Raw genomic sequence first — 13,971 nt, 5'->3', positions numbered from 1 at the left:
ACAAGAATTAGAGGAGAGAAGATTTTTGTTTATGTTATTGTTGTTGCTTATTTGTTTGTTCTTGTTTTCCTCGAGACCGCAGAGGGTGGGGGGGTGGGAGAGGGTTTTTGAGCTTGTTCAATTGTTTGTCTGTTCTGTATGTTCAAAAATATAAAAATATTAATATTATTATTAAATTGATCTAAAAAAAAAAAATACAAGAAGGATTTACGATTGGATTATGCATTATCCACCTGCTCCTGTGTATACTGCTATGTAAAAGCAAACAGGGCAACACCTCAAAATAACCAGCATCAATAATGGTGAGTGAGCCATTATTTAAAAGCCTGTAACGTTTTGCTACTGTACAAGTGATGTGATCCAATATGAACACAATATTTTCTGCCAAAGGTGGAACAGTTATTTTAGCATGGCTAGGCTTTTGCTTTAACATTTTTCTCAAAGAACACAGAATCTTTTGTACTGATGATTAAACCAAGAGAGTTTCATGCCCATCCAAGATGTAAAAAGAGCGCCATCTCTGAGTCATGTAATATTATCTATTGCGAAAATAAATGGGACTTTAACTTTTCGGATCGGTGCCAAAAATAGCTGCTCCAACTTCCAGATTTGAAGGAACGTTTTCCCGGGCTTGACTATATATTACTTATAGTTTAATGCTTAGATAACACTAAATTGACGGTTATGATTGTGAACATCACATTCCTGAGATTTGAGTCATTCATCAGTCATTACTGATTCTGGTTATTATAAAGTCCTAACCTACATTTTTGATGACAATCATGAGTAGCACGGTACTGTTGGTAGTCTAAGTCATCCATGATGCTTCACTTTACCTCTGTTTGTGGCTGAGCTCCAGAATCCGCTGCACATCCTTCTTGGCCACAGAGTCATCATTTTTCAGCGACTAAAAGAGAACATAAGAATTATTTTAGAGCACCAACAATAGATAAAGGGACAGCAAATATACTGTATATACTTTCTTTGAACCGTATAGTAAATGTTTCAAAATGTGCCCAAGTTTTCAAGGTTACAAATTCCTTACACTGTTTTAAAACAGTCAAAAGTGTCAGTGATAAAGGAACACGCTGACTTATTGTGACTTTAGCTTATTTACCGTATCCCCCAGAGTTAGATAAGTCCATACATACCCTTCTCATCTCCGTGCGTGTCGTAACTCTGTCTGACGCCCCCACCGCTAGCCTAGCTTAGCACAGATCCTGGAGGTAACCGGCTCCATCTAGCCTACTGCTCCCAATAAGTGACAAAAAAACGCCAACATTTTCCTATTTAAGTGTTGTGATTTGTATAGTCACAGCGTGTACAAATAACAAGGTCACATGAGACACAAACATCTTCTAATCGTATACATACTGGGAACTATATTCTCAGAAGGCAAAGCACTGCAACTTCTGCTACTTGGGCGGAGTGATTTGCTCGCAGCACACAAGAAGCCCCGTGGTGAGGATCAGAGAGTAACAACGGTGCTTTTCAGGTGTTGCGCTAATCACTCCGCCCAAGTAGCAGTGCTTTGCCTTCTGAGAATAGTTCCCAGTATGTATACGGTTAGAAGATGGCTGTATCTCATATGACCTTGTTATTTGTACACGCTGTGACTATACAAATCACATCATGTAAATAGGAAAATGTTGGCGTTATTTTGTCACTTATTGGGAGCAGTAGGCTAGATGGAGCCGGTTACCTCCAGCATCTGGAGGCATCAGACAGAGTTACGACACGCACGGAGATGAGAAGGGTATGTATGGACTTATCTAACTCTGGGGGATACGGTGAGTAAGCTAAAGTCCCAATAAGTCGGCGTGTTCCTTTAACTATGTCATAAATGTAGAATACTGAAACGCAATGTCAAAAGCACCTGAATCATAACATTATTGAGGTGAATATTATTGAATGATGCAGCTGATGTATAACGATATATAACAATCAGGTGATGAATGTCTTCTAAAAACTAAGGAGGGTACAGATCGGGTTCTATTGGCGCCTAAGCACCTGCCTGATGGCTGATTATGAGTAGGCAGGTCTCTGATTGCCCTACATGCCCTCCAAGATATTTTATTATTTGTTATGAGCTGGACAGAAATTTCCAGACTTCTAAGAAAATGTGGACTCAAAAGGGAGAGAAAACTTCTCTTTAAATTGTGCTTGAAGTTGACATATGTGGCAATTAACACCACATTTCCATGAACCCTGTTTCCTCCTGATACAGAGGAGATGTTTTTCCCTTCCTTGACAGTCCCTGAAATCACTTCATGTACATTTATGTTGAAGAGAAGAAGAGGAACAGAGAAAGGGGCCAACAAAAGCTCTTGACAATAAAGAATGTATATTCACTTCAGATAAGATAATGTTAAGTTGAAACTGTGCAGTAAGAAAAACAGCTTGCGATTGTATATTGATATCAGTTGTCTCTAGTGATATCCCCATGGATTCATTGATTTGTATCATCTGTCATAGAGCCACGAGCCAAATGGCCACACCCCCCCCCCCTCCCCCCGCATCGCTGTCCACAAAAAAGGATGATAAACGCTTAGGCCACACATTTTTACAGGCATTGTTGTGTCATCTGAAAACTGGCATACTGTCGCAAAAAACGGTTTAGAGTTTGGATGCACTTCCAGTTTAACGTGTGGGTGCCAAATATATTTACAAATACACATTTTGGCCATTTTCCAAAGCAGACTATTGGTAAGTAGAGACATACACTCAACAAGCTTTCTGTGGGTTTCCATTCATTTCCGTGTCATGAAATTTAAGTAGTAGTCGACGCATGCTTGAAATATATAAACTATCACACTAATCAGCATACATGCTTTCATTTTTGTCCTTTGTTATTTTGTGTTTATTGCGGTTAAGATTTTGAATAAGTGGGTATTTACTTGAGGATTGTTTCTTCCTGATGAGTTCAAGTGCTTACAAATCTATAAAACATGTTCATAAATAAAGACAAGAGGTGGTAAACAACAAATTATTCAGTAGGTTTGAGATACTGGAGACACTCTACCTTAATCACTTTGTGCCATAAAGCAACCAATATAATTTCGCACCAAACTTGGCCCAGTGCTACGCATTGTAAAATGCACTGTAGAGGCTTTTGTAGTTATAAAGTATTAAAGTGAATATGGTGATAATTTACAGGTCCCTCATTTTTTATGTCAAAACTAAATGGACAACATATTCACTGAATCATATCAGTGACTATCCTTCACATATACCACTGTGCTATTATTATACTACTGTTTTCATTGTGAAAAATAAGTAGTATACAAAGGTATGATATAACTGAAAAGTGTGTGGCCCCTACAGTATGGAACTACAATCTTTTTAAGCAATCATTTAAACAACAAACCAGCTACTTTTAACTACTGTAAATGTCTCATTTATTTTCAAAGTACAATGCAAATGGTTGACAAAGCCCACAGTTAGGTGCAGGGCAAAATAACTCTTATTCTTGTACTAACTACTTCAACGACCACACAATCTCCCCCGGGAGCAGCTGCCAAGAATATTTCCCCATCACACAAAGCTTAATTATGAGGGTGGCTGACCCCCACCTAGGGCAACTCGTTAAAACTATAAACACTTGCTCCATCAAATCTTACCAGAAATACTAACTGCTTCTCCCTGTTGACTTGATTCTCTTTTAAAAGTTGATGGTTTATTTTCATGTAGATAATGTTTTCCCCCAGAAGAATACATTTGTTCCTAATCTAACCCAACCTCTGCCCAGCCCAGTGTGCTGGCGCAGGGCCCAAGGCGAAGATAGATGCCAACCTAGCTAGCCCGGAGTGAATAGACATCAAAGCCTGCCCCAGGGGTGATGATAGCCAGTCTGCATGAGCTTTTTCCAGACACATGGGACATATCTCGCAAACACACACATGCAGGAAAAATGCGCTTATCAGTTTGTTGATTATTGATTTTCTGACAATTCTATTGGCCCACAAAAGTGTCCTGAAGCCAGAAAACATCAACACCCTGAGAAGAAGAACCCATCACTCAGACTTCAGCTTTGGGAGCGCTGCACAGAAACGCAGCGCATCTGGCACCCACGGTCTAAATATCCAAGAGGGAGGCATGTTTTGGAAGATCATTGTTGCAGACACTAATGTGACTGAAAAATACTAAATGATTAAAATATCTGAATGTATAATAATTGAGTTTCTGTTCATTTCTTGTCATTGCCAAGAGCCATAATGAAGTTGACCTAAACTGACTTTTGGGAAATAATTGGCAGTATCTGGCACCGAGATAATTGTGTTTTGTGAAAGGCCCACAGAAGTATAATATCTACACTTTAATATGGTACATTACTGGATAAAATGTCCAAGACCAGTATTTGGTGGAACAGATACCTCCCTTTGCAGCAGGGATAATACACTTCTAATTACCATGCACCTAAAGTTGTCTTATGAAACCATTTGTGTTATTGTTTCTTACATTATGCAAAATCGCCCTCACAGTAGGATTAAAAATCTTTTTGCATTTTTGTTTTAAGGACAAATTTAACTTGGGCAAAAAAACCTTTGAAACTGTCCAGCACACATATGCATGTAAACTGGGGGTTAAGTGTAACTGGTCTTTAGATGACAATATGTTGCTTTTTTTTTTTTTATAAACCCATCAGAAACCTGCATGGGCATCTCATGGGAGCCACAGGTTTGTTTACATTCTGGGTTGAAAAGAGCCATTAACGTTCTTTCAGAATAAATGTGTGCCATTGATTAATGAGGAATACAATTAAAGAAAAGTACAGTTTATTACAACTCATTTTTGTAGCTAAAGAGAGGTCAAACATTGCAAGAATCACAAGCCAACAGTGTTGCCAGTTTATTTGACATGTTTTATACATGTTAACAAAAAGTGAGTAGACCCCTAGTCTTGCTTTGCCTAACCCTCCTCCAAAGTGCTGGAGGAGAGTCTGGCTACTCCACATAGCATTTGGGGATGGGAGGAAAACGTGCTCTGGTTTATTGGCATTTCTTTAAACCAATCACAATCGTCTTGGGCGGTGCTAAGCACCGGAAAAAAGCTGCGGTGCCGCTGAAAAACGGAAGGAACTTGTTTTGGTGGAACATGTGTATGTTTAAAAGTTGTTATACTCATGCAACAGAAAACTCAGATTGGACAGATAGTCTAGCTAGCTGTCTGGATTTACCCTGCAGAGATCTGAGGAGCAGTTAACCATAGTCCTCATAAGTCCACCGGAGTTTAAAATGCCAACACAAAGGAAGCCCAAGGTAACAGATAACCGGCTTAAATGAGTGAAATCCGGCGGCAACGGAGCAATCCTGGAAGCGGAACGTCAAGGATATAGACTGGTAGACCCCTAATGCTATTATAAGTTAAAGTTTAACAAGAAAAGTTAGTTTGTAAACTGAGGGGTTATTGTAACGGACAGTTGGGTTGTAATTTTACCAGTAGGCTCTCTTTTCAACCTGTTTGACCGTCTAATTGCTCTGGTTTGTTGCCCCATTAGATCTATTTTTTTGTGATGGTGCTGTGGTCCCAGAACTCCACAATAACCTTGGTGAGTAATACTATCATAACTGATATAATCAAGGGCTCGAGCTTTGAAAATAAAAACCAAGTCGTAATTAACTGTAGATGCAGAGTATTGATGCCTACAGTTAAAGGCTTTGGAAATTGGATGGAACAGTGTTTAAAATGTTGTGAATTGATGGTCCTTTCAATCTTTCCTGTTATAAAAAAAGAAGACATACTTTATTGAATTTGCCCTCAGGGAATAATAAAGCGTGTTGTCTTTTTTTGTGTCTTTCTATTCCTACAGCTTTTTGTAGCTGCTGTTGTCATTAGTGCTAAAAAGGTTCACCTTCTAATTGCTTTCTATCTGCTTTTCCATTCCTGCATTGCTTACTCAGCAGCTACATTTCCAGTAACACATCACATACATACATACATGGGTGGGCTCACCAAATTGAAAAACATTTGCACATTAATATTTGATAACAGTGATTGATAAAAAAAATAAGTGAGAAGAGTCATGGGTTTCCCGGTCCTCAGGTTGCTGAAAATATGAAAATATAGGATGGAAAATGACCTCCGTCCCAACTCACACCCAATTAAGCCTTCTAACATGGCTGTATCTTTAAAAAAAGAAACAGTAAATTTCCAACCTGAAGGTTGCCTTTTATGCTGTCCAGCTCCTTTGATGTCTTGGAGAGCTGGTGCAGGATGCTGCTCCGTTCACTGAAGACTTCCTTTAGCTTCTTCTCCAGCCCATCGTAGCTTTGTCTGTTGAGAGAATGAGAGATTTGACTATTAAATGTCTGCCACAGGCTGAGAAAATTCACTCTTTATTGGCACCTTTAGAAGAAAGAGGTGTTTTAAACTGGATTAAAAGCACCATCGTTAAAGCTAAAGGGTAGAACAATAGGGGATTCAGCACAGTCCCTGGATGGATAACATAGAAAAAATAGCTTCTATTCCTTCCAATCAACCAATTTAGTGAAGGCTTGTTTTACAGAGATGGGTCTTTTTAACAGAAGTATTCCTTTGCATCTTCAAATTTAAATATCCACCTAGTCTATCCAATTATAAAGGGAAAAAGTTTACCGGGCACGTTCGTCCAATTCTGTTTTCTTTGTAAAACTGAACTATTGAATTGCACTGCAGAGGTGTTCTTACCATTTATTACTGAGCTTTGAGAGAGAGGCAAAAACCACTTGACAGCATGCTTGCATGAACTATAGCCATTCTTTTTTTGTGAATGACATACTGTAATCACCACACAATGCACAGAAGACCTGGGCACAAAGAAGAGTTTAAGGGAAGTAGTCCATAAGGTAACAGACTCCGAGGGAATTAAAGCTTGCGAGTTTGCTTAAAGATAACCCAACAAATTTGCCATTTGGTGGCTCGATAGCTGACAACTTAAATTTCCTTTTTATCCCTTTGAGTGACACAGATATAAGATGTAAGAGTTACCACATGTTCTATTTTACTGCTGAATTTAAAAGCTGAAAAATCTATGTAATCTAACATCCTTGTTTACTGACTCAAGGACAGCGACAACTCTTCTGGGAGGTGTTTAAATTCAAGCACATCTGAATGTGTTACCCTGCTAAAAAAAGAGCCCCAAGGTCCTACATTTCCCATAATGCCCATAAATTTGATTACTTTGATGACCCCTTGTGTCTTCAAATAGTTGATATTAGAAAATAAAGGCCCCATCCAACCCTTCTCTTCTGCAGATAGCAGGGAGGGGACATGTCCAAAGAAGGGGTTGTTATTATAGGAGATTATGTGTCAAAATGTAATCTTAAGAATAGAACTGTAATCAACTTGTGTAAGGTTTTTTTTAATCCCAGAAAATATGTTTTTATCATGATGTCAGTAAGTAAAATGGCCCTGCCTCACTCACCCTATTTTACTTCGACAATTTTCTTGCAACTAGGCTAATTCAGAAAAAAAAACTGATTTCAAAACAAAATTGCACACTGAACTGACAAAATAAACACCCAGAGAGTGGCGCAAAGAATAAACCAATTTCACTCTTCAACAGGCACTATACTATTATATGAGAGTTAATTTAAGGAATGATGTGTTGAGGTTAATACATATAGGGGCTGCAGAATATGACTTGAACAAGCTGTGGTAAATTCAAGATGTATTTGAAATTAATAATATATAGGTAGAGTAAAATGGGTGGGTACAATAACACAATAACGTTTTTCAGAAACATTTTTACATCCATCTTCTCCAAGGATCCGGTGGTAGTTTTTTTTTTTTTTTTTTTAAATAAACAGCTACCATAAAGATTATACTATGTTCAAGACAACACTGTCTCTTAAAAGAATTATGTAAAAAATATTGGCTAAGGTTAAAGAAAAATTGGTTGGTTTTGGTTAAATCATGAAAATGAAAAAAACATGCAAAAATGTAGATCCTGCTTTAGTTGTCACAGGGGGATATTAAAGGCAAATGATTGCAAGTGAAATGTTTTGACAGTGAATATTTCGTTCACTCATTACGTTGATAAAAAAAAAAAAAAAAAAAAAAGATTTGGGTGGGATTGTATTTATTTTTAACATACTTGCTCTTGCAATTTGGCAGTATTATGTAATTTTTAAGAGACAGAGTTGATCAAGGGGTAAACCTATTCACAGTTTAAACTCTCGGTTATGGATAAAGAAATAACCACAACCCCAGCAAACACCAACACAGCTTCTTGTTATAGAGATATTTTTCTCCAATAAATTAAGAATAAAGACCAAAATAAATGTTGCTGCTTACTTCCATATGTAATCAGAATCCCCAAGTGACAGCAACAGCTTCAATCAAAGCATACGCACTTGATATAGCTGAATAATTCCTTGCTAAATCTCTCACTTACATTCCCCTGTTACATGAATCACTTTTTACAAGAGAATCTGTTAGACCACTCCTCACTTGCTACTGTAGGTCCAAAAAAAATGAAAACTGAAATGGTCGTGGATGGAGCCGAGTGCTGACACATTATTCGGAATCCATGGCTTCCTTTCAGCCTGGGCCGTCTTCCAAAAACCCTGCAAAGCCCATGTCATAGATCCCAGCAGCAGATCATACACAATAACACATAAATCACTAGTAAAAAAAACACCTGGGAAATAAATAAATAACATGGCATACTGAATCCCACACATGACTTGCCACCATATGGCATTGGTGGGAAATTTACTGCAGGTTCAGGCAATAGAGGAAGATGGGGTTAGAGATTCCTCCTCATTTGCCATATTATTCATTACCCAATGGAATAGGCCCTTGGGTATCTGTGAAATGAATAAGACCTATAATTTGAGCCCCACTGACACAGAAACATACCACAATGTTCTAAGATAAAGTCTGGATTGTTTTCCATATTCCATATAAACTGCTCAATACAACCAACAAATGTTAACAGCTGCATGATTGAACCATGACCTCCTAAGAGGCCAGTGTTTTAACAGCCTCCTCCCACACACAGATCCCCCTTTTTCAAGTCAGAGAAGTGTGATAATGAGGATCAGAATGCCTGACAAAAAGGCTTATGGTCAGAGACAGCACCACCAGGCACATGGCCATAAAGCATTGGTGATGAGACAATGAAATCTTTCATTTCGGACATCTGCAGTTTGAAATCAGTCCCTGGATATCTTTAAGAAGCTCATCAAACGCCCAAGACTGCGAGGGAAGCATCAGAACAAATATTTCTTTACCCTTGGAGTCACAGTGGGTCTTATAAGTTATATGAGGCTGACCCTGCAGTGTGGAATAGAACTGCTGAGGTTAGAGGAAACACCACTGAACACTATAGTCAACATCCAAGAAATGGCTCAATAAGGGAAGCTAAGGCTGTGGCATCCGGCCTCACGGAGTGAGCTGCAGGAGCTTATGGTCCACTGTGGACAAAGACAGGCCTGTAAATACTGCGTACATATAGTAAGACATGAGTGCATTTTTTTCTGGACAGCCTACTACTGCAACTACTCATTATGTACTGTAGCTCAGATCATGATGATGTGGTTTTACATGAGCAAAAACTAGTACAACCTTACAGTTAAAATCATAATCCTGTGTGGGCAAGTTTCTTTCCATACCCACACAATTTTATCACAGACAACCACCATTTTTCATCACATTAGCTAAAATATGTTTCTTTAACATTAGTGGTTCCAAGGTGCAGTGAGGAGAGCAGAGAGCCACCCATAATAAACTGACAGCAGTGTTATTTTCATGAAAATGGTAAATGGGGGTATAGTTAATGTTCACTCTTTCCTTGGTATCCGAGAGTAATATCTGCATGATGGTTACATCTTCCTGCATACATCCATAAACACAGTCTGATGTAGCCAATTGTAAAGTGGTTGTATACTTATATTCTTTTTTCATCTTTATTTATTTATTAATTTTTTCCCCATCTCTTTTGTGCTTTGCTATACTTTGCGAGTGTAAATTGGGGAATCATTCCTCGGCCCATGTTGTTTGTTCTGCTGATACTAAAACAACCTGAGTTGATAGCGATCACAAACATATGGCTCCACATTTGTAGAGACCAGTAAAACGTAATACGAGGACATTCAGGATATCATCCACCATCTTCTGCTTAGCAATTAGCTCCAGTAAAATAATCACAGAGGAGCTCAGTGTGTTAGCAGGTTGAGTAATCTAATGTCTCCTCCTCCCCAACGTTAACTCTCATTGGTATTTTTGGAAAATGTGTAGGAGCCGGTCGGCAGTTCAGAGAAGGACTCAGTGTCTTTGGAGGCCCCTCCACTACCAGACCTGTTCTTTTAATACCCAGCCAGAGCGGAAATCCATCAATCATTCATTCATTTCAAATGTCAACTATACACATAATCCAATGAGCACAATCGATACACAGCCAAGAATTCACTCATTTTTACATAACTGTGTGTCTTCTTGGAAATTATACAACCTGAGTAAAATCCTGCTTCTCTGTCTTATTTGACTTTATGCTTTTAATACTTATTACGGACACATCTATCATCCATAACAACAAATAATTTAACAAAATCTTAAACTGAATTGGCCATCGCAATCTTTTATCAAAAGAGAGACTTGTCCATTACTTCCTTTACATTTCATTTATTTATTTTGGAACATCCACCTCATTGTCCCCTCAGTGTACTGCTCAGTATCTGTCATGACTTTGTCTGCAGCAATTTGTTTAACCTTACTCTAAAAATCCACCTGATAACATGTAAGGCTGGTGATGCCGGTCATGTCATGCCCACCGTAGAGTCATGCTTATCACCGTTTCTTGTTCTCACGCGTTACTGTCAATACGTGTTCAGGAGTCAGCCTGTGTTTCAATAACAAATCCGTGCTTGCCCAATGCATGTGTGCAGAGTGGAGGGTCGAGAATTTCCAATACTCCTCACTCACAGAGCTGTTCATTCCCCCGCTGCGTTGTATTCATTGGATGAACAGTGCCCGGCCTCCCTCCCTCTATGCCGCCAGTGCCCGTAGCTCCTCGTTCACCCACCTGCAAAAAGTCAGACGGATGCCGGCAGCGTTCCGGCATGGAGGGAGGGCGGGCGCTTTGATCTGCATGTACTGTACAATGTGAGCAGGAGATAAGGCGATGCCACAACTTCTTAAAACATCCGCTCTGTGCTGCAAAATCCTACCGCTCCGCTCTCATGCTCTGATGCAGACCATTATTCCTGACATTTAGACTATATGTACTATAAAGAATAAACCACTACAGGAATGAATGCATTTTAAAAGTTTATTTAGGACATTTTTCATAACGGCAGAGTTTTTTTATTTTATTATTTATGGTTTTTAAAGATTATCTTTTGGGCATTTTAGGCCTTTGTTTAAATAGGACAGCTGAAGACATGAAAGGGGAGAGAGAGTGGGAATGACATGCAGCAAAGGGCCGCAGGGCGGAGTCGAACGTGCGGCTGCTGCGTCGAGGAGTAAACCTCTGCCAGGTAAGCTACCCAGACGCCCCCTAATAACTTGTTAAATAACTTATTTAGTCCAAATAAATGAGTGCTATATGATAGGGTCCATGCAGGAAAAGAAGTATCTTATTGAAGTTTACTCCCAGAGTGCCATTGGGATGCCTTGTGGGCTATTTCTATCCCTGGTGTTATGTGCTGTCCCTTGTGTCCTGGTTTGTCAATTTATATTCCATGCAAAATCACCCAATACAGCACAGGGGAGAGAAAATGTGTCGGCCATCAGTTATTAAACCAATCTTTTATACAAATTGTGCAATATTTACTGTTATTTCTTGGATGAGTTGAGACTGAATGGAAATGAGTTTGAATGAGGAAAAACAAAGGTACACATATGACTCTTTTTGAATAGCAGCAACATGTAATCCCATTCTTCTGTTTTTCTTTTTCGATAAGGTGGAAGCAGAAAGTTAGCCAACAGTGGTTAGGGGGTTACATTTAAACTGTGAGGTCATATCAATATGCAATGTATTAGTTACATGAACATCTGATGAAAGTAGATGTACAGATTGTGTCAGTATTCATCAGAGGGTCCAGTGACCATTGCTTCAAAGTCTTGGACTTGAAAATGAAAACACATTACAAACAGTGAGTGCAGTGCCAGTGTTACGCATGCTAACACGCCATGCCGTGTCCCCGACTGTAGGATCATAGTTACATTTTTTTATTTTATGAAGCAGCAGTCACAGAAACCAACAGCTCCTGATCATTAAAAGGCATTTATTTGCCGTCATACAGATTATAGGCAGACAGCGGTTTATGTGGTACTTCCAATTTCAGGCTGGATTAATTATGCCATTAGGAGGAGGCAAATAAATAGTTTTAATAAGGGGGACTGCTCAGGGCCTGTCAGTGAATTAATATATTCCTCTAACAGAGCATGACCACCATCCAACATCTGCAACAAAAGTCAGTCATGTTTACCAACTGTTGTATAAACATCGTAGACAGCAGGGAATATTAATTGCATGCATGTCAGGGGATGTCGGGCACTAAATCTTCTTTAATTGTTTAGCAGGGGACATGGTGAAACAATCGGTGGGGAGGATGCCAATTTTGCTTTGTCGACAAAGGTCAAAGTGATGCACACCATATCCAGGACATATTGAACATATATTGAAATGTTATTAAATACACCACAAAACAATACAAAGATATATATATATATATATATATATATATATATATATATATATATATATATATATATATATATATATATATATATATAATTGTAAAGTCATGTCATGTTTTATTTGTATTATTTTGTACTCTGGGTATGAGGGAGACTTGTGTCTTTGCATTCTGTTGAACTAATGCATTATGGTCTTAGATATAATGCCAGCGTTGTCTGCCATCTTTTATCTCGTATGTTATCCTACTGATGGTAGACTACATCAAAGATCGAATGTATTGTCTTGTACTGCCCAAAGCACCCCCAAACGTCTAAAAATTATCTTACAGCTTGCTAGTTTGTCTGAGGAAATTTGGATATTTATGGATACTGATGGGCAATACTCTAAGAATGTTTATTTATGAGGGAAGCTTTCTCTTTTCTTTTTATGTGTTACTGACTGCATTCTTTGCCGTGAGTACGGGTAATTTTGTGTTTTTGACAAGCATAAATCAAACCATGAGAGGCCCTCTTGGGTATTACTGCTGTACTGTTGTGGCAAACAATGTCCCTGACACTGCAATCATTGAGGAATATTTTCTTTTTTCAGCCCCACCAATATGAAGTGCTAAAAATAAACCGTTTATTTTTTATTTTAGTTCACGGAACAATTATTCTATGAAGTGTAAAGAATAGTTAATGGAAGCATGGTATATATCTTGATAAAGCTATTCACCAAATTAATACATTGGTCTTCCAAATTAGTTAAATTAAAATGCCAATCTCCTCATATAACTCAAAATAATGATTTGGAAACAAGCACTATCCAGCAAAGAGAGCCTGTATGCATCTGCAAAGTAATTAAGTGGAAAGAAATTTGCATTTAAGTATTTTATCATTTACATAGATGAAATTAAAGTAGTGTAAACCAATTTTACACATGAACAATAAATGCAGATATTCTGCATCTCTCACTCTTTCTTGAATTATATGATTGGAATAGGGGGCATGCAAAAAGTAATGGCTTTTCTGTCTTCAGATGTGTTTTTGTGTGGATGTAAAGATCACAGGAGAGAATGTTGACCTCTGGTTAATCTTGTAAACTGTCCAGCAAACATTTAAAAAGAGGTTTATTCTTTTCAGGCTCAGTTTGAGCAGTTGATATAACATTACTGTGGCAGAAAATTACATAAGATCTCTCCATTTTCACATCCTTGATAGTGAGTCCTTCTAATTTGTTCATCGCTTAAGTTATGTAATTTTCCACCAAGGGAGGTTTAAGGCATTGAAATAGAAATACTTAACATATTAGATGAATAATTCAATGATTACTTGCAGGCATTTTCATGTATAAGTAGATGCCAATTA

The 13,971-nt window shown here is 38.3% G+C and overlaps 1 protein-coding gene across 1 annotated transcript in view; it reads right to left on the bottom strand.

Moving 5' to 3' along the window:
* luzp2 (leucine zipper protein 2) overlaps window positions 1–13,971 on the bottom strand; it is a 180,014-nt gene that overhangs the window by 83,101 nt on the left and 82,942 nt on the right. The window contains exons 2-3 of the mRNA XM_031290079.2: window positions 6,156–6,273; window positions 837–907 (exon numbers count right to left, since the gene is read on the bottom strand). Of these exons, the coding sequence (XP_031145939.1) occupies window positions 837–907; window positions 6,156–6,273 (189 nt within the window). The remainder of the gene's footprint in view (window positions 1–836; window positions 908–6,155; window positions 6,274–13,971) is intronic.

This window comes from Sander lucioperca, chromosome 3 (assembly GCF_008315115.2).
Source record: "Sander lucioperca isolate FBNREF2018 chromosome 3, SLUC_FBN_1.2, whole genome shotgun sequence".
NCBI classification, from domain to species: Eukaryota; Metazoa; Chordata; class Actinopteri; order Perciformes; family Percidae; genus Sander; species Sander lucioperca.
Note: the sequence above shows the minus strand (reverse complement) of the source record. Positions and strands in the feature narration are given on the sequence as shown.